We start from the raw sequence: 21,937 nt of genomic DNA on the forward strand, positions 1-21,937 counted from the left end.
TAGTTGTTTATATGTTGCTTTATAGCTCAAGTGACCTAGGGCATTGAAACGATCAAACCTTCTGTCAAGTCATTTCGCTCTCAAAGATCCTGTTCTTATAGTAAATTAATTAAAATTAATAAAATTAATTTTGACTACTTAAATTGTGTAGCCTGACAAGATACAGGAGATATCAATCAGATTTAGATCATTCTCAGTTTGACAAACTGGCCCCAATGTCAACAATACTGACATAAAAGGAAACAGAAAACCCAATAATTTCATGTTGAAAGTAACATATTAACAAAACACACCCCTTTATTTATAGGCACACACTCATGCTACTACACACACTCAAGCGCAACCATCAGCCATGCATTGATTTTTCTCCTCCGTGCCAATTAAGACCCTCCTCGTCCATCAGTAATTACCCTGACCTTTACAAACTACTCTTTCATCCCTTATAGACTGACAGATTCCTCCTCCAGATCATGTCCTCTTAGATGCTAAGAGCTTTCAGACGTCAGGACCTTACCCCACTGCAGATTTTCAGAGAAAATAGGGGTTGAAGGATAGACAAAAAACAAAGGAAGGCATTTAGAGTGCTGGTAAACATGTTCTTATTAAAAGCTCTTAGATAATAAAAGCATGTAAAAGCCCATCTCATGTATAGCTGTGAAGAAACTGAGCATTATATCCTTGTAATGTTCCAGACTTGACCTTAAACCAGTATATCTTTCAACCGTGATAACACCTTTAGCACCTGCGCTGGCCTATTAGCATGCATTTGTGGCACTATTTGAACAAATTATTGTTTGGTTATTTTTAGAAGAAAAGACTTAACACCTCAATCAGCTTTTTGGACTACAGGATGCATCGCTTGTTCACACATTTGCACAAACGCTGATGCTCTCTCAATGTGGCACCGAGCTGCTAAATCATAAATTGAGTCCCGAAAGTAACACTTTTTTTCCATTCCGCTCTGCATTTATTTTGAGATGCAACCAGCTCTTGTGATGATATTGTGTTTCTCTTGTCCATCCACAGATCCACCCTGAAGAGGAGGACTATGGGTTTGAGATTGAAGAAAAGAACAAGGCCATCGTAGTGAAGAGTGTCACCAGGGGCTCATATGCAGAGGTAAGAGTTTGGGTAACCGCATCCTAGTTCTCCACATTTCTCTGACCTATACAAAAATATCAATGAAAGGGCAAACCCAAAATACATGAGTCCCACAGTCTGCCACATTTGGGATTTTCCCTAGTAAGTGGTGTTTTCTTTCTTATAAGGCATTTTCACCCAAATTCTGTCCATATGTGTGAGCTGGTAGTCTTCAGAGAGTAAGAAAACCTAAACAACTGTTTCACAAGTTTCACTGTCTGATCATCTGTCACATTTAGCACTGGTTCATTGAAGTAATATTTAGTAATACTGTATGATTAAAATAGGCTCAAAAACTATATAAAATGTAATTGCTAAATGAGGCTTAGTTTTTTATTTAGAACCTTTTTTTGTTAACATGAAGGTTACATACATATTTGAACTGTGCAATTTCATAAAAACTGTCAAAACAAATGTCCCAGTTATATTTCATGCCAAAATGGAAAGACAAAAATAATTTGCTGACTTAGTGATGAAAACATATTATCAATGTTCAGAGCAGTTGTGCTGTTCAGTAGTTTATGGAAACCATTATTATTAGTATTTTTTCAGGATCTTTTTTTTTTTTAAGAAAAGCATTTCTTTGAAATATTTTGTAACATTATATATCTTTACGGTCACTTTTAACCAATCAGTTTATGAAAGTATTTGTTATGGATCTCAAGCTTTTGAAAGCTAGTATATATTTAAAATATTGTTTAATAAAATAATAGTAAAAGTAATTGTCATTCTTCACAAATTTGATATAAAATCAATGGTTAATTGCAAGGGGGAGTTAAATATGTTTAATAACTATTAAAACAAAATAGCACATTGCAAAAAACAAATGAAAATAGACATTTGTATGCAAAATATAATTTATTATATTTTGGAGTGAATTGTGTAAATTTTATTTGAATTGCTTTGTGAGAGTCACATCTTCATGCAACATAATTGTATTCTCTTAATGTGCAAATATGTTAATCCATCTGACTTATTCACAGTCCACATGGTTTTACAAAAAAAAAATATAATGGAAAATGTTCCAAGCTGATAGATGTCCATTTATTTTTATCCAGTGTGGGTTGTATTATAATGTGACAAACTCTTCTTGATAGCTAGATCTCTCAAGGACTCTTTTTGCATCTAAACTAACCTTGATTGTTTCCCCGGTCTCTTGTTGGATGTAGTGTGGATCTAATGTGATAAATCTGCCTTTGGGAAATAAACCTAGATCATTATCTCTCATTTGAAAGGGGACCTGTTCAGCTCGAATGCGTTAATTTCAGTGCACAGGGTTATTTGTGTTCATGCTCTGCCAGATATTTATTGAAGATTGGTAGGTAATTATGGTTAAGATCTAAACTACCACTCATTTTATCCCCACTGTGCCTGTTAGACCTGACACGAGACATTTTGTTCATATTCAAGTTTCACACTGCTGCTCACAGGAGCATCTGCAGAAGATGAGAGTGTGATGGTAATGGTGATTAATCCAGTGTATGAGAGGAAGTGATGTATGTCCTGACACTTACGTCACGGGCTGCTCAGATCATGTGTCAGGTCCAGGACACGCTTGCTTAATTCATTCCACTCCCTCTGTCTTCACAGCTCTGCTCTCTGGAGATCTGGGAGAAGAAATTAAGCATGTCCCATCATATTCTCCTCAGAGTCTTCACACTTAACTTATTAACCATCTCTTTCTTCAAAACTTTCTTGTTTTTTTTCATCCCATTTTTTCTGTTTCTTATAGATTACAAGACTTTCTTCCTTCTTCATTTTTGATTGTTTGTTAGCTGGATTCTTGGTATTCATTTCCTTTGTTTTCATCTTTATATCTATGGTGCAGATGGCAGGCCTGCAGCCGGGTAGAAAGATCTACTCCATTAATGAAGACCTGGTGTTCCTAAGGGCTTTTTCTGAGGTGGAGACCATGATCAACCAGTCCTTCTGTATACGCCGCTCGCTCAGACTGCTGGTGGCCACCAAAAACAAAGAGTAAATCCATGTTTATTTCAGAAATCAAGTACTTATTCACAGACACACAGAAGTGTTAAATGTAGCCGGGTACAGTGTAAAAAGACACTACTGGTATCAGAGTTACATGCAGGACAGCAGCACACTGCAAAACAGTTGTTTTCAAATGAGTGCTCATTAATGTATAAGCATCCCAACACTTCTTGTTCCTCAGTGTAGACACAATGTTGTTCTTGAAAAAAAGATATTCTGCTTAGTAACACAGAATGCATCCAGTACAGCAACACTCTTGCTCATGTCATGTTGCTTAAATAAAAGTGAGACAAAAGAGCCTAGCTTATGTGCTTATATCCTGTCTTTGTGTGTGTGTGTATATGACAGGATTGTGAAGATCCCAGATGTTCATGGCACTCTTCCTTTTGTTCTCTGTGGTTCTTGTCCACCTTACGTTCATGCAGTTAAGAAAGGTGAGTCCTCATTGTTTGTAATGATCAAAACAAGCATACACGTAATATCACATTCATATGCAAAGTGATTATGGCCTCAAAACCCTAGAGCCTTTCTGATTTTTTTCCATAAAAATTCACATGTGTTATTCTGAATCGGGGAATGCATTGTCTGCCTGACAGATGTTAATGTACTATAAAAAGCTTTCAAATAAAGCAAATTCATGACACCAGGCTGCTGTGGTCATGTGATCAACATCTGGTGCTCTTCAGAATTTGAACCCAAACTCAGGATGCCTGCACATGTTTCTGGATTTAAAAAGCGCACTCTAGGAGCTTTTTGAAGTCAAAGCCGTTAGCTCATCTTCACGGCACTTAGACAAAAGTAGAGATTTATGATATGTCATTATGGGAGCTTTCATCACTTCAAGTGCCCCTGAATGCAGGGGGTGTAAATTCCAGAATAAGTGGTCTATTCAAAGCAGAGTCAAGAATACATGAAATCATCCTGTTAATAAACAATAATCATAATTTCTTGTCTCATAAATCTTCCCGTTGCTGCAACTTGTTTAAATTTCAAATTTTTATTAGCACTCGAGTGAATTTGTTTCTTTGTCTTACGATATAATTATGATAATAACTTTATGATCGGTCATGTTTGATTAAGATAATATATTAAGACAGGTACCTGGGAGTACATATAAAAAGACGCGCTATTAAAAATAAAGGTTTCAAATAGTTCTTTTTATTTTTGATTTTCCAAAGACCCTTTCAATAAACTGTTCTCTGTACATTATAGGCATATTTTTGTGTTTACAGGCTCTGAGGCGGCAGCAGCGGGTCTTCAGCCCGGTCAGTGTGTCCTTAAAGTCAATGGCAACAACATGAACCAGAGCAGTTACCAGGAAGTCCTGGAGCACTTTAGTGGACATCAGCCTGTCCTGGAGCAGCAAGATACTGTGAGAATCAACACTGCATTATGTGTTTTTTTTATTAGACTATGTGGTCCACATATGGTGATCCCAGAGGTTACTAGCTTCTTACACTCTATACAGTGCCCGTTTCCTCCCTTTGTGATATTGTTCTTTTCTTGTGCCGCAGAGCTGTGGTCAGTGGGCGTACCGTGTGTATGAGGATGTGGAAGAGCAGATGTCTTTCAGGGGATGTGAGAATGGCTCAGATTCAGAGGATGGCTGCGCTAATGGAACAGGTTGTGTGTGTGCGTGTGTGTGTTTTTGGCAAATTACTCAGTGGGACAGGTGTACCCAAAAAGTTATTGTCGTTAACGGAAACTATTATGAATACAAAAGCCAATGGGAACTTTAGATCCAGTGTCAAACGCATTTGTGAATGCAAGCTTGGGTGAAGACCTTTTGTTCTCGGCTAAGTACCAAAGACATTTGACCAGTGGTGGATCATTGACGTCATTGACTTCTTGTGTGAATTCACATTAATAATGAACAGATAAATCTCCCAAACCCTACTAAAAGCAAAAGATGTGAAAAGATGGTTATATATATTCAACTATTTATGAATAATTTAAAATAAAATTTAACTGAAATTAAAAATAAAACTCACAATGAAATGAAAATATAAAAAAAAAACAAAAAAAAAACCTTTTTAATGTCATTGAAATGTGAGGTGATGTCCTGTACACATATATTTGTGTTTCCATTTGATTCTTTACACTTGTGTGTTCTTTGGATTTCCTAGGCTCTGTAAGAAGGCTGGAACAGTTGTCCATCTCTGACGATGTTCCTTCAGTCAGTCTGAATGTGGATAATGTTCATGTGGAACATGGGGTTGTGTACGAGTACGTCAGCACCGCAGGAATCAAACACTGTGTGCTGGAGAAGATGGTGGAACCCAAGGGCTGCTTCAACCTTGCTGCAAAGGTCAGACCACATTTTAATACTAAATGTTTCATTTTCTGAATTTTGAATTTTGATGACCCATAATTGTGCTTGTGCGTATACTGTACATATTAGATTTCAAGATGGACATTCAAAGGAAGTTGTTTTCTCTGACCTACCACTTGTTCATGTTCTCAGATACTGCAGGCCTTTGTGAAGGACGACAGTCTGTTTGTGAAGAGCTGCCGACAGCTAATGGCTCAGAATGAGAAGGTGGTGACCATGCCACAGTTTGAGTTTCGGAGCATATGTGACACCAAGCTGGAGAGCATAGAAAAACGCATTTGCAGCTACAAACAGGTTTGACATCTGTCTTGCTGTTACTACTTTATCGTATTCCCTAATGCTCTATGGATTATACAATATCTCAGTGTTTCGAGACATGAATGACCCTTTTTTATTAATCTAATTGATATTGAAAAATTGAATAAAAGGCATTAAAAACAATGCAAATGCTGTCTCATAGTACTTTACTATTCTTTTCCTATCAGTTTGTGGAGGAATTGCAGACGAAGGCCTGGCCCACGTTTAAGCAGGCGAGCACTAAACCTCATGTTCTGGGCTGCATGGACTTCGTCCCCACCAACTGTCATCTGAACCTGATGCAGGTGTCCTGCCCGAAGAACAGCTCCTCATCAATCCGAGGCTTCAGCATCCGCTTCGGACGCAAGAACTCCTTCTTTGGCCTTGATCCTGATCAAGGTACATAATAGTCATGTTACCATTTATAACTGAAGGGATTTATTCTAGTGCTGTCGAACAATTGCGATTAGTCACATCCAAAAGAAAAGTTTTTGTTTACATAATATAAGTGTGTGTGCTGTGTATATTTTTTATGTATATATAAATACAAACAGATGCATGTGTATATATTGAAAAAAGAAATTGTTTATATATTAAATATATTTATATATAATATAAATTATATGAATATTAATTTATACATGCAAATAGATGTAAGTATTTTCAAAATATATACTGTATGTGTGTTTATTTATATATACATAATAAATGTACACCGTACCCATACATATATCATAATAAACAAAATCTTTTCTTTTTGATGCGATTAATCACGATTAATTGGTTGAGAGCACTAATTATATCAAATTTAAGTATTGTAGTTAAATATTAGATATTCTTTTATAATACATGTTAATATTTCTGTTTCTCGTAAAGGCTAAATAAAATCGGTTAAAGAGAATATGTAATGTTTAAGTCTGAGAAATGACTTGATTAAATACAACGATTCAGCTCATTGGCTCAGTTAACCAAATCTCCATGTTACAATTATTGAAAGTTGTAAAAAAGTAATTAAGCTTTATGGTGAAAACCTCCCAGGTCTTGTAAAAATCATGGCCTGCTATTCCCAAAGCAATCCAGAACCTTTTAAAGCATCTCCATCAGACCCCCATTAAGACACCATTAGACCATAAAAAAGTAGCTTTTAGTGATCTCATCCCCACTGTCCCATAGGTCTATAGTCATCCAACGCCTGCATCTCTCTCTTAGTATGACTTTGGTTTTTGTTTATGAGGCCTGATGCTTTATTTAAGAGGATAAACCTTAAGACATTTTAGCTTTATTATCAAATATAACAAATTGGCAAACTCAACTGTGAAGCAATTGTTCAGATTTGTCCAGATTCTTCTTGGAGCAAAACAATTATAACATTTATTAATAGCCATTTTAATATCATTTTGTTTTATTTAATAATTTTAGTTTTCGTTTTTTAAAATATATTATTAGCAACAATACCTATAAATGATACAACTTTAATGAAACCGCTTTAAACTTGTAAATTATTATTTTTTTTCCTCTGGATTTAGATGAATGACTTTAAAACCCAAGCCATTCTGTACTTGTCCAAAAATTTCAAGACCTTTTAACATTTAGCTAAGTTTTAAAATTCAACTGGGCATCCCTGGAACTTAAAGAGCCAAAGAAGCTGGCTTTCATTTTTGGCTTCACCTGCACAGATTTCTGCGGCCCAACTTTCTGTCTAGCCGCCACGTGTAGCTGGGAATAAACCACATAATGCTTTGTTTCTTATGCTCTGCAGCACGAGAGCTTTTTATTTTTCAGTATCTGCTACACATCTGCTCTGCAGTTGTCTCATGGTCTGAGATGTTTAAAATTCCTCTGGTACACTTCTCTGCAGTCTACAGCCTCATGGTCCATGGCTTTACCACATGCAAGTGTATCCCTCACTGCTTTTCAGTCATTCGATTCTTCTGTGTTGTTGAGTCACAGAGACTCCAAACTTAGTATGCTGCATCCCTAGACAGCATTTTAAGGCATGCGCCCAGCATGAAGGCTGTTGCAAAGTCTGAGTACCATAATAATGTCTTCTAAGATGCCTTCTTTAGGCAAGATTGTAAGGTTGCACTACTTATATTTCCAGGTTGCAAACTCAGTGACTCAAACTCAAGAAATCCAGGGCATGAATCAAGAAGAGTGACACTATTTTTAATTTTGATTAATGTCATTTATTTTCTTCCTGCAGCTAATTTAAATCCCATGTCCCACGCCGTGCATTGTGTGACCAGCATGGCGGCCCCCTCCTGGAGTTGCCAGAGTTTAGATGAAGACACAGAGGAGGGTGACGGGAGCATAGAGGACGGCAGGAAGTATGAAGAGGGAGGTCTCAGCTTCCTTCTCAAACAGGAAGACATGGAGAGCCAGGATAAATACATCTGCCTCTATAACCGCCTGGACATTTCAGTGCGAGAGATGAAGCAATATGTGGCCCAGATAGATGTGTAAGTGGTGAAGTAATTTAACAGTGTTCAAAGTAATGTTTAAATAGATTTAATTTGATGTGTGATGAGCTCTTTAAAATGTAAAAAAATAAATCTATAGTTAATATACATGTAATCTAATCATTAAGATAAAATATTTAATAATCTACAAAAACGTTCTCAAATTCTCATCTGATAGTTTAGAGTAGGTTTTAGTGTCCTCCTCTTTGAGTTCTTCCAGTTCAAAACTTCAGGATGTTCTTTTATCACAGTCTAAAAATATTTATGGCTTTTATTTTATTTAAGCCATAACAGTCGACTGCAGAGAAGACATTTCAACAGCCTCTCAGGAGGAACGAATGTTTGTTATTCAGTGGCTAGCATGTGCTTAAGTTAATTGTCAGTGAAATGGATTTAATTTCCCAATCCCGTTCCCCCGTCTCTTTCCCAGTGCCTTTCTGTCAGTCTACACTTCCCTGTCACATAAAATAACAAAGATCATTAGTAAAATAAAAGGGTGTTTCTTCAACTAGAGACAGTTTTTTCCTTATTGTCTTAGAATACCCTTAAATAGACTAAGCTCTCTTATAACGTTTCATATGGTTACTAGTTTAATTTATCCGTTAACTTCATTTATTTGATCAAATTTAGAGTGAAACAATAAAATAGATCAATATTATTGCAAACTAAAATATCTGTTTTCTGTTCTTGTGTATGTTTTTAAAATGTAATATATTCCTGTGAGATCAAAAGCAGGATTTTCAGGATTCTTTAAAGTTCTATAGAAGTCTTTCATAACAATGTACCGTAAAGGTTCTTACTCTTTATTTTAATTAATTAAATGCATACTCGCTGAATAAAATATTAATTTCTTAAAAAAAAAAAAAAAAAAACTCTAATATATGATTCAAATTTGAATTACGTTAAAAAATTATAATCAGATAATGATGTCTTATTCTCAATATCTGTTGATCTGCTCCAACATTAATAACATTAATCATTATTGAGCGAATCAACTCATAACTCACATAATGTTCAATGTCAAAACATTCTCATAATTCATTATAACAGTTCAAATCTATGGGTTTCCAAACCTCTCTAAATACGTTTCATCATAGACTTCTGTCATCGATAACTGGACCGACCCAGCCACAGGGCTCAGAGCCGCCCTCGTTTGAGAGCGCCCCCTCAACCTCTCCCATACCAGAAGAGACGGACCAAGACAAGACAGAGCATGGCGGGAACAAGAAAGTGTGCTTCAAAGTCAACGAAGATGATCAGGAGGACTCTGGACATGACACCATGAGCTACAGAGACTCCTACAGGTGAGGAAACGATGTTTATGAAACATGTTGGAGCCTGGGTTCTTAAATGAGGAACACAGGTTCAAGTCCGTCCTGCAACATGTCCTGATCCCATTACCACACTGTTAATAAGTATACATCTGTAATAACTATAAGTTTTTAAAATGCCAATATTGATACAAGTACCAATTGTCATTATGACCTTCATAATAACATTTTGTTTTCTGTGAAATGACATCTAAAAGTTGATTTAAAATCCCAGTTTTCCTCCAGCACATGTGAAGCAGAGAGCTAGACAGGCATCTGGTCTCCTGTCTGCTTCTCCTGTCAAACAGACACATAGGGAGATGATTAACATCCCTTGCAAAGAACCTGTAGTGCCACAGCAACCCAGACGCCCTCTTTAAATGCTGAAGAACACATTCAGTCAGTGTTGTTTTGTCATCATTATATGGAGCCAAAGTATGTGTGATCTAGACCTGGCGGAGCAGGGCAAAGCTGGGGCTGACCACAGCCGAGTGGATTTTATGCTTCTGTCGGGATAAATGGATGCCCTCTTTAGCACCCTCTATCATTATGTGGCATTCCACTTTAAAATCCTGCTACTCTGTGATAGGGTGAGCTCATGAACAGCTGCAGCCGTCATGTTTTATAGATAGAAGCATTTTTTCTTCTATTTAGGCTCTTACAGTAAGTAAATGGATTTGTCTGTGGGATGTAGGTAGGCTGTCTGTTCTTGTTATCGTGAGAAGAGTGCTGGCTGTTGGAGGGACATGTATTTTTAAGGGTTCAGAAGGTTGAATGGTAAAATATGAGGGAATGCTCCTTTTTCCACTTTCAGCTTCTGGGAGTGTTGCAACCTGCTGGTCATGAGCAGGATCTGCTTCCATTCTTGGCTTGTGGTGACACTAAATTTGGCCTCCCTCTCATTGTGGGGTGGGGAATGGGAACTACTTCTATTCTTTCTACTACTAGTGGGTTGAAGTACAGTCTGTTTTTCCCTCAAGCTTTTTGGGGCAAAAAAAGACATTTAGAAAGTTTTATTCTGTCTCAGAATAAACATTTTAAGGATGGCAAGAAGACATCCACCTAAACTAAATTGTTGATGAAATTTGTTGATGTTTCTAAATCACTTCAGCTCCTAATTGATCCGTGTAAACATTTTCTTAAAGGGATAGTTTATTAATTACTCACCTTTATTTCATTCCAAACCTTTATCACTTTTGTTTCTTCTGTAGGAAAAAATATATATTCAGCATTTTTGTCCATGCAATGGAAGTCTTCTACTTATCATTTGATTCCAACAGAATAAAAAAAATCATAGAGCAGCCCCTTTGGTATTTTGCAATCATGTGATCATACAAATTAATGTGAATTTAACCAGTTGAAACGTTTGTGGAAGCATGCATTTTTTTCCCCTTTTTGCAATTTTTCTAAAAAGAAAAGTTATTAGCTCATCAAAATGTGTTCTTCTGAGCCCAAACGAAATGAATGATAGGTGTTCAACCACTGTCCTACCCACTGTATTGCAGTACATTTCATCATAAAATGAACAGGAATGAATCAGCCATACAGAGATCCTGGAGAGTTGTTTGTTTCAGTGAAGCTCTCCTTTACAATTGTAATTTTTCTACAGCTTTGAATAATTACTGAACTTCGCATTTGTTGCATTGGCTATACATTTTTGTAAATCTGGAAGTGTTCTCTGCAGGCATCCTTCTCATCACATGAAAACATTTGTGTCTGTGTTTTCACAGTGAATGTAACAGTAACCGAGACTCAGTGCTGTCATACACCAGCGTCCGGAGCAACAGTTCTTACCTGGGCAGTGATGAGATGGGCTCAGGTAACTGTCGTCTGTTAGATGCGGTTACAATGCTGAAATTCAGGACAATAACTAACAAAACATCACTATTTTTATTGTTTTTTTGTTGTTGTTTTCAGGAGATGAGTTGCCATGTGATATGCAGATTCCTTTAGACAAGCAGGATAAACTTCACGGATGTCTGGAACACCTTTTCAATCAGGTATATTGATTTTCCTTTTTGCCAATTTTAGCTTGATATTCCTTTTGTAACTGTTGCCCTTTGTCTGACTCCACTCACCTCATTATTGTCTTCTATTTTTGCTCTTCATCAATACATCCCCTTTTAGTTTCCCTCTCTTCTCCCACAGTGTCGTTTATCACATTACCATCATCTCTTGTAAGCACTCTTTGACCTCTGCACCTCTGCTCTTTGACCTCAAAATCTATCGTCTTCTGGAGGTCACCAGATTTTGACCCCCTCTCAGTTTCCCAGATATCAATAATGAGTTCTTTTATCCACTGCAGACAGGTTACACGTGAACAGACTGAAAGCAGCAGGCCTGATGTTAGCAAGGGCGTTAGCCGGTCTTCAGTTAGCACAGGATGTTTGTGGTGACGGGGTTAACTGTATCTTTTTCATTCTCAGGTTGACTCGATCAACAGTCTCCTGAAGGGCCCTATCATGAGCAGAGCCTGCGAGGAAACCAAACATTTCCACAATGACCACAGTCAGCCAGGTACCGCCCGGGCGGGTGTGCGTGTGCGCTATATTTGAAACTCGTTTGAGGGATGTGTGTATTTGGGTTCTCTGTTGGTGCGTTTGGGGTGACTTTTATAGGTGGGGTAGGGGTGTGTGAATGTTTCTGTTTGCATCTGTACGTTATTACCTCTGCATGTGAGAACACCACAGTAGTTTCTCCTATGTGTTTTATGTATTTTAGGGGAGTAGTATAATTAGCTTGTTTAACTATGGGGTTCTGACAACAGTTAGGAATTTTGTGGGGTTTTGTGAGAGTTCACACTGCCAGCTACATCTGTTGACCTGTTAAAATGTTTGTAAGATATTGCAAAGCACATTCGCTTTATATATTATATTGTCCCCTATATACATATAATTATATATAAATGTATATAAATATATACATTTTTATATATTTTTTTTCAACCCCATTTTTAGTCCTTAACTTATAATGTCTATTAACTATAATAGAGTTTCGGCACACGGATGAGTGGACTGCACATTGGCGGTATGTCTTGCACAAGAATATCCAGGAGGACCCATGGAATCTGCCCATTTCAATAAAATCTTTAGTTAACAGCCTTCATCGCTTCGTAGAAGGTAAGTCAGTATAACTATTTACTTTTCTGAACACGTTTTGTAGTGCACAAATCATCATTGTGCATTATTTTAATGATGATTCATGCAATAAAATCTGCAGTAATAATAGCAAATAAAAATGTATTAAAAAAAATTTACCATTGGAATAATGGCTAAACAAAATACTTTAAACTATTTTGTGAAATTAAAAAAATTAACAAAATGTAAACTTTAAGTTGAGCTGGCATCACGTCTATCATAGAAAAGCTATGGAAAAGCAGTGCAGTGGAAATGCAAAAAACATGCTGTGTGAACAGCCCCTACACCAGTAAACTAGATTAGAAAACCGTTTCATGTTCAAATTGTTCAGGCTATAATGTCCTGTATTATTGTGCATTGGGTTGTATTCATGTCTGTTTGTAACTGTTGCAGATGGAAGGAGTCAACTCTTGTTGGCGTTGCTTAAATGCACTGGTAAGTTACTCAAAATTTGAAACATTCCCTTGTTGAACTTGACCATTGTAGATCATTTCAAATAGCTATTGAAAGGCAACCCAGAATGTTTACATGGTCACGCACTTGCGTCATCATCTGTGTGAGACTTCAGAAAGGCAACTGCATTGTGTGTGATTTATCGTCCCTACTACTGTTCTGGACTGAGCTGTATTTACAGACACCTTCATGTGCTGTGATAAGGGAGTGTTTTATTGGAATTCTGTAGCAGGGAGTGTGTGCATATGTTTGTGTGCGTGCAGTCAAGTTGCAGTGGGGTGTGTCTGTAGACACAGATAAAGTGAGAGTGGGTTTGTCTCGTGGGGTCTGTGGTGGGAGACATATGGAAGCTGTTGAGTGTTTGCTTTGGAACCTGATCTAGAGCCCTTATCCCTACTGCTCCACACAGACAGCAGCTCAGCTCCAATCCCTGTTCCCACCCAGCACTGCTGTGAAACCCACCATCTGCTTAAAGTATTACACACGCTGAACATGGCTTACAACTGTTTTAGGACATTCAGGATTCCCCTCAGGCAACTGTTTGGGACATATGCTGATCTGTGAACAGTAAATTAATCAGTATTTGCAACATCTGCCAATAAAACTTTAAATTAGAGTAATTAAAATTAATAAAATAGCAGTTAAAACAGTCAAATTAACCAGTTAATAATGGCTTCCGACCCATAAATATCAATTTCAGAGGAATTATCATCATCATCATCATTTGGAGCGTTTTCTCAACAAATATTAATATTTGCTTGGTGTCAACAAGAAAGTATTTAACCAAGTAATGCATTTTTTTTAAGTATTTAAGCAAGTAATGCATGTATTGTAAAAAATTAAATTGATTAAAAGTGATCACAAGTGACAGTAAATTCAATGTTAACCTGTTAGCCAGCACCACACAAAAGTTTTAGCATCTTTCCAATTATCAGAGAATCCAGAAATAAATGTATCATGATTTCCACCAAAATATTAAGCAGCACAACTTTTTTCAGCATTAATAATAAAACAAAATGTTTCTTAAGCATCGAATCAGCATACTAGAACAATTTATGATCATGTGACACTAAAGACTGGAGAAAATACATTTTAAAATATATGAATAATTGTAATAATGTTTGACAATATTGCTGTTTTTACTGTATTTTTGATCAAATAAATTCAGCCTTGATAAGCTCAAGAGGCTTCTTCCAAAAACATTAAAACATCCCCAAACTTATGAACAGTAGTGTTTCTCTTCACCCCAGAGTATTGAATATGAATATACAATAATATTTATAATAATTTATATTACAGTTTAAACAAATGATTAGGTCTAAGACAAATATTTTTATTTGTCTATATGATTTATTGACTCTTAAAAATGTGATACAAACATATGGAAAAATAATTACATATTTTCCATGCATAATGAATAAATGTGAGTGTACACACATGTACATATATTTATACTACTCTTCTGTCCCAGACACAGAACTCCAGCTGCGGCGGGATGTCATATTCTGCCAGTCTCTGGTGGGGGCGCTGTGTGCATTGGCCGAGCAGCTTGTGAATGCGCTGAACCTGCGGTTCAACAATAACGGAGAGTATGAGGAGGACAGTAAAGAGGTCAGCCGGAAATGGCTGGAGCAAATTTCCACCATCGGAGTGCTCTTTAACTTACAGTCAACACTTTCTCCACATGTGGTAAGACTATTAGACATGACATCTTATCATAGCTGATTCAGTGACGGTCATCCCACAATGGCTCAGTGCTTTCTACTAATACACACAAGCACGATAATAAAGTTTTAGAATTGAATCCTGAGACTATTAGGACTAAATACAGAACCAAAGCCATCATATCCAGGATTTTCCTGGATTTTTATTTCAGTCATGTACTCTCCTGCTTGAAGATCTTGATTATTTTGGGCTCACAAACTGTTTTCTTGAACAGAGAGAAGAGCGAATCATGCTGGAAGATACAAAAGCAGCACTGCAAGATCTGGAGAAAGTCACCGTGCTGTTCCGCCCACTGGAGAACGAGTGCCTCGTCCCAAGTATGACACCACACCACATATATTAACACATCGAGTACTAGCTTGTCTACACAGTGCAAACAGAAAAATACATGCATGTGTGTGTGTGTGTGTGATATATAAAACACAAACACACAGCTTAGAAATGGTATAAATATTTATTAAACTTGTATGCTGAGTAAATTAAAGTTTTCAAATGCTTTCTTTAAACCACTGTAACTCTTATAAATAGTTAGATCCAGGGTCCCTCCCTTTCTCTGATAAAGCTGTGGGATTCCACTAAAAAGTGAAAGCCAAAACTCTCGTCCTTATATAGCAGAACCTCCTTCCCCTCCTCACATACACATACATACACACACCCTCCAGATGTCCTCTTCAGGAATGTCAGATAGGAGAACAGCTTTATCTGCCCTCTTCTGTTTTGGTTTGACTAAATCTGAGGGAGGATGTTCTGCTCTGTGGTTTGTTCCTGCCACAAAGGTGTTTTATTTACAAGGTCATCTCTGTGTTGTACAAATGTGAACAGCTTGACTTTTTCTCTTTCACACATCTGTGAGGTTTTTGCCTTTACTCATCTAATTACAACATAATTAACCTGACAAGATTCCCAGTGTCTTCAAACATAAAGAATACCTTATACAGTATGTAAGGGTGCAAAATTGAAATTGGATAGAATTTTAAATATTCTCTTCCTGTGACTCATGCATCCTTTAATGCACTTTTTCCAGACACATCTGTGCATTACCAGGTGGAAGGCAGTCGGCAGGCCATCAGGGTGACAATGTTCTTGGACAGCTGTCATTTCAGTGAGCTGCCAACAAGACTGCAGAACGGAGGCTCTTTGAAGCTTCAATCAGTCCTCTTCACTAGAGGTGGGAGCAGACAAAAGAAACAAGACAAATGACTCTTTCCATTCTAAATGTGTTTCATTTGTAATTTACAATTCTCAAACTTTGTGAGCTGCCTACAGAGGCACTATAGGCTATTCAAAAAGGTAGCCTTCTTAATTATGCTGCCTCTTAAGATGCCAGGCATGCTTCTTTTGAGGAAACACCTATCCCAAAATGTAATGTGATAAGAATAAATCAAGGCAAGAGAAGTGTCTTTTTTTGTACTTTGTTTTTGTTATTTTGAATATGGTTATATCAGTTTTACTTCTAGTTATTTGTTGAGAAATGATTCCTTGGCATCTAGCTGAAAAAAATGAGTTCATATCAGGTGGTGTTTATTTCAAGTAACAAAATAATAATAATAATAATAATAATGGTTTTAATTTTGTTTATTTTACTTAAAAATAAGAACCCTGGTAATATCATTGCATTATTTTACTGGTTTTTGGTCTTTGTGCTGTGTATTTTTATGCTTAGGGTTTTGTGCAACATGCAAGCCTGGTATCAGAAAACTATTGAAATCAATTTAGGTTCTTACAAAATATGAAAATGAGTGATGTTCCAAATCGGTCACTTGTGTGGTTTCATGACGTTTAGGGTTCTGCTTTATAAGAGGCATTTATAGCTAAAATCCAAATATGGCATTGTTTTAAAACTTTTAAAGGTAAAACTTTAGAATAAGGTTCCAATAGTTAATGTTAGTTAATTGTTTTAATTAACATGAACAAACAATGAACAATAGATTTATTACTGTGTTCATCTTTGTTAATGTTAGTTATGAAAATACAGTCATGCATTGTTAGTTCATGCTAATTCACGGTGCATTAACTAATTTTAACAAGCACAACTTTTGATTTGAATAATGCATTAGTAAATGTTGAAATTAACATTAAGATTAATAAATGCTGTAGAAGGATTGTTCTTGCTTGGTTCATGTTAACTAAAGAAGTTAACTAAAATTAACTAATGGGAACTTATTCTGAAGTGTTACCCTTTTAAAATCTAGACTTTCAAGGGGATTGCCTATTCCGATGTCACAGAGAGAGTGTTAGAATTAGTCATGGTCCTGATGTGCTCATTTAGAACTAGTTAAAGCCTGGATGTTTCCTTTATGAGTCGTGGTCTCCATCTAGTGGCATGTTGAGAGTATTACAGAATGATATTGATCTGCATTTTCTTAATCATCATAAGGGCTGGAGAAGCCAGAAGGTGTGTTGTCTCAGGATTTTGTTGCCATGGAAGAGTTTCAGCAGCGTACAAATGCTCTGTCACTGGAGAAGGTCAAAGGTTATTACCGCAAACTCAGGTACATTTGGCCATCACCGATTGACCTTTGCTTGAAGTATTGATTGATTTTGATTTTGCTGTTAAGCTATCTTTATATTTAAATTAATAACATGGTTTAAAAAGATAACTTAATGACATGTTTAACTTATATTTTTTAAGTAAATCATTTATGTAATACATACATTTTAATATTTAAATGGCAAAAAAAAAAAAAGTGTTAATTGTTTTTATAATGTCTTTCATTTTTTAGGGCTTTTTATCTGGAGAAATCAAATTCAGACTCAAATTCCACTGCAGTGAAAATAGACCAGGTAACATCCCGACACGCTATCATTCAATTGTTTGGTCATTGATTTTTTTTTTTATGTTTTTATTCTGCAAAGATGCATTAAATTGATCAATAGTGAAAGTAAAGACATTTACATTGTTACAAAAGATTTCTGTTTAAAATAAATTCTATCCTTTTGAACTTTGTAATCATTAAAGAATCTTGAAGAAATATAACATTTTCCAAAAAAAAGAAATAATACAAATCAGCATTGATATTGTTCCAAAAAAAAAACATGTTTCTTGAGCAACAAATCAGTGTATAGAATGATTTCTGTAAGATCATGTGACACGGAAGACTGGAGTAATGGCTGCTGAAAGTTCAGCTTTGCCATTATAGGAATAAGTGACATTTTTAAATATATTAAAATAGAAAAGTTATTTTAAATTGTAGTAATTAACGCGGTCAAATTATTAATCACATATAAAATTTAAGTTTTTGTTTACATAATATATGTGTGTTCTGTGTATATTTATTATGTATGAAATAATAATCATTCATTTAATTATTTTAATCTCCAGCTCCTCCGGCCGCTTAACACCTTGGATGACCTCTGTCGGCTCATGCAGACGTATATGAATGTAAAACCCGGCTCTGCGGGTCAGCCCTCTGGAGTCAGTGTTCTTGTGGTGGCCTCCGAACTCTGCAACCGGCTGGGAGCCTGTCACATCACCATGTGTGCCACTGGGATGCAGAGGTATCTGCAGTGAAATGTTGTTTTCATGTTGCTCTCGATCCAGTAGTCAAGCGTGAATCCACAGATGGGAATAGTTTCATAGAGTGTCGGCTCATAACACACGCTTCTTATCTTTAAGCCTATTACAACTGAAGTACAGCCACAGTCTAATATTTTATTTTTACTTTCATTTATTCTTGCTCAAATGTGCATCTAATCCAGGTGATTTGTATCCTAGGTTACTGCTACAGTGAGATAAATCTATAACAGATGGTCTAAACTGCCTCTTGATGAAGGTTTTTATTCTGTGTAGATGTACTCTGACTGTGTCACTGGAGCAGGCTGTTACTCTATCCAGAAACCATGGCCTCATGCCCCGCTGCCTAATGCAGACCATGGACATCATGCGCAAACAGGTACAGCTTATGACATATAACTCAAGCTGCTCACCTTATGTCTTTAAATCTTTCCAAATCAATCCTGTGGTTTGGTAGAAAATGTTCTACATCTATACGTGCTGCCAAATAGGCCACTCCAGACTGAGTAAGTAAATACTTTAAAAAAAGTTTTAAGATGTGAGGCCAGATTTAAAGTTGTGAAATGAGGGCATGATACTGGATATTTGAGGTGCAGTTTTTTCAGTGTGAATAAACTATTTATCCAGACTTGTACTGTATGGAGTGAAGCATGACTTACCGTGGATCACTGTATGCATTTTGCCTAGTAGGTGGCCACTAAAATGCTTCTGTACTGTACACTTAAAGGACAACTTCATAGATTTTCAACCAGCTTTGTATGTTACCTGCTCTCAGATATCTATGTGTATTTGTCAGAAAAATCTGCCAGATGGTGCAAAACACTGACAGACTTATGCTAACAAATAATCAGAGATATCTGGATGCATGTAACATAGAAAGAGTACACATTGTTTATTTACATGTACTCCTGACTTTGACAATAAAAAAATATAAAATAATTGGTGATGTTTTCACTTAAAAATGTAATGTTAATTAATTATATACAGCAATTTTTATGTCAGTATGCAAAGATATGTATTTCAAAGTAGTGCTGTCAAATGATTAATCATAATAAATAACATCCAAAGGTTTGTTTACGCAATATATGTGTGTGTGCTGTGTATATCTATTTTGTATACATAAAGACACAAACATACAATATATATTTTGAAAATATGTAAGTTTATATTAATATAATTTATATCATAAATATATTTAATATATACATATAACATATTTTTCTTAAATATATACATGCATGTGTGTGTATTTATATATACATAATAAATATACTCATCACACAGATGTATATTGTGTAAATGAAAACTTTTTTTCGGGTGCGATTAATCACGATTAATCATTTGACTACTATTTAGAAGGCATGTCTGAACTTTCTCGGTTTGTTGAATTGTAAGCAATATCAAAAAGCTTTTGACTGGCATCAACTCCTGATGATATGACTCAAATTTGGTCACTTGGATGAACACTGTAAGAGTTTAAATAAAAAGATTTGATTTGTTTAAAAAACTAAAAACTAAATCTAGTTTTGAGAGATTGACTCCAAAACTCGGCCTAATCTGTATGCTGAATCTCACAACTTTTAGCATACAGTTCTATAGGTCGACTTATTATGCGAGAAGTAGAATAATAAGAAGAACTTTAACAGATACAATATGGGCCTGCACACCTGCAGTGCTTGACATATGCTTGAATATATCAGTAAATATGTGTGGGCAAAGGAGTTGTTGGTAATTCGAGCAACAAACTAGTAATATACACTCAGAAACTGACGGAACTAAATATTTTGATGAGACTCTTTAGCATGTTTTAGAATGTTTTAAGGTATTCTGATAGTATTCCAACCATCAATAATAACTATCTTTATTTATAAGGGCACCAGAGTGGAGATCTCTGCCAAAAACCTCAGAGTAATGGACCAGATGCCACCGTGTGCTCCCAGGTATGACTGACTCTTGCTATTTAACTTTAAATATGAAAAGTCATTATTCCTAGTGTGGCTTTGGAGTTGAATGAAACTTCTCTTTTGAATCCTCATCACAGGCTCTTCAGGTTGTGTTTACCCCCCTCCGATGGAGATCTTTGAATGAGGTGATGTCTGTCTCTCAGACCTTCTAGATGCTGGGAGATATCAAGACTGGCTAATCATTTTGAGACCATGCCTCAGCACATATCAACTCCCGGCCAGCCTTATCCAGAGAGGTCTGGCTTAGGTCAACACAACGAGGAATGAGAACCATCCGATCACTTTTATCTCCTGCTCTGGCAGCTGAGAAAATCGCTAATGCTAACGATGCTAATCTTGGCTAGCAGTGTCTGCCCACATTGCTACATTGTTTGGGTCTCCTAATGGATCTGGACTGGCATGTGAATGGCTAAATCTAACTGTAAAAGGCTGTATTATCTCTTCTTTCAACTCTGATTTTCTCAGTTTGGTATGGATGGCGACATTATGTTCAAATACGTGGTGATTATGTGCAATTACTGTAGCTTAGCATGCATGTGTCTGCACTGTGTCATGGGAGGTGGAGCCCTCAGAGCGCTGTTGTGATTCTCTCACTCATATCAGGTATTTCAAAAGTACTGAAATCATTCCAGCCTACATGAACCGGTTTCAATATTATAATTCTCATCGGTCATTGTGTTTAGAATTCGCTTCATTTTGTTTAACAACACAATTTTATTGTGAAGTTCTAGCACCGGCGCATTTTAAGAATAGCAGGGAAACATTTGGTGGCTATAAGCTTCTCAAACAATACAAAAACATAGGCCTGCATACAAAATACAAGATTTCACTCCAATCAAAATGTTGATATTGAAGGTTGAAACCATTATTGATCAACTGGGTGAAAAAAAGGGGGTATAGCACTTTTTAAACATGAATCAGTGCTGTGTTACAGTGTGTGACTGTCCCGGCTGTTTGGAAAAGCACAATAAAAAATGCTTGTGTTCTTCAGTGTTTATTAAAAGTACTGTACATTTTAGAAGAGAAAGAAAAGCAAAGGGATCATGTGAAGAATCAATAGATATAGTAGGATTTTATTGAAGTTTTGTATTTAGGTAAATATATGTGTATGTATCAGAGGGATGCTCTCAAATGCTCTTTGGGAACAGCAGTGCTATAATTTAAAGAGTATTAATAATGTTAAAACATATAATATTGTACATCTTTCATTTTGTATACTTAGTGTATATTCGAATAGGAAACGGTATTGTGCTTTTACACAGTGTGTTCGATGTTTAATTTTCTAACTTCAGCTGTGTGTCAGTAACCGTGAAAGGCCTGGAATTTGAACCGCGTTCCTGGGTTAGTTAAGCTAGTGTGTACAGTATGTGACCGCTTTTGTAACATGCAAAGTCTGCATTTCTCTTAACATATATATAATTATACAGTATATGTTAATTTCAGTAGTTCTGACAGTTGAGAGTATTTGCTCAAATTTGACACAATTTTAAGAACTCAAAGATTTGAGTAAATAAGGTCACTTAATGACAATAATGCAACAAAGCATCATGTCTTAATGAAATCTTGATGAGAGGTTCATTGTGTTTGCATTGTAGTTCATAACACGTCACTGTCTGT

At 36.2% G+C, this 21,937-nt stretch overlaps 1 protein-coding gene across 1 annotated transcript in view; it reads left to right on the forward strand.

Annotated features, from left to right (window-relative positions):
• The window catches only part of prex1 (phosphatidylinositol-3,4,5-trisphosphate-dependent Rac exchange factor 1), a 71,324-nt gene extending 50,586 nt beyond the window's left edge, over window positions 1-20,738 (forward strand). Inside the window, exons 17-40 of the mRNA XM_059503635.1 lie at window positions 1,027-1,119; window positions 2,969-3,117; window positions 3,478-3,563; window positions 4,362-4,501; window positions 4,644-4,752; window positions 5,256-5,437; window positions 5,594-5,755; window positions 5,947-6,157; window positions 7,962-8,217; window positions 9,315-9,521; window positions 11,258-11,346; window positions 11,445-11,527; window positions 11,954-12,044; window positions 12,518-12,646; window positions 13,058-13,099; window positions 14,589-14,806; window positions 15,057-15,159; window positions 15,867-16,010; window positions 17,220-17,334; window positions 17,566-17,626; window positions 18,165-18,340; window positions 18,633-18,735; window positions 20,229-20,296; window positions 20,398-20,738. Coding sequence (XP_059359618.1) covers window positions 1,027-1,119; window positions 2,969-3,117; window positions 3,478-3,563; window positions 4,362-4,501; window positions 4,644-4,752; window positions 5,256-5,437; window positions 5,594-5,755; window positions 5,947-6,157; window positions 7,962-8,217; window positions 9,315-9,521; window positions 11,258-11,346; window positions 11,445-11,527; window positions 11,954-12,044; window positions 12,518-12,646; window positions 13,058-13,099; window positions 14,589-14,806; window positions 15,057-15,159; window positions 15,867-16,010; window positions 17,220-17,334; window positions 17,566-17,626; window positions 18,165-18,340; window positions 18,633-18,735; window positions 20,229-20,296; window positions 20,398-20,440 — 3,060 coding nt within the window. The 3' untranslated portion in view covers window positions 20,441-20,738. The remainder of the gene's footprint in view (window positions 1-1,026; window positions 1,120-2,968; window positions 3,118-3,477; window positions 3,564-4,361; window positions 4,502-4,643; window positions 4,753-5,255; window positions 5,438-5,593; window positions 5,756-5,946; window positions 6,158-7,961; window positions 8,218-9,314; window positions 9,522-11,257; window positions 11,347-11,444; window positions 11,528-11,953; window positions 12,045-12,517; window positions 12,647-13,057; window positions 13,100-14,588; window positions 14,807-15,056; window positions 15,160-15,866; window positions 16,011-17,219; window positions 17,335-17,565; window positions 17,627-18,164; window positions 18,341-18,632; window positions 18,736-20,228; window positions 20,297-20,397) is intronic.
• Window positions 20,739-21,937: the final 1,199 nt, after the last annotated feature.

Source organism: Carassius carassius, chromosome 21, assembly GCF_963082965.1.
Source record: "Carassius carassius chromosome 21, fCarCar2.1, whole genome shotgun sequence".
Lineage (NCBI taxonomy): Eukaryota > Metazoa > Chordata > Actinopteri > Cypriniformes > Cyprinidae > Carassius > Carassius carassius.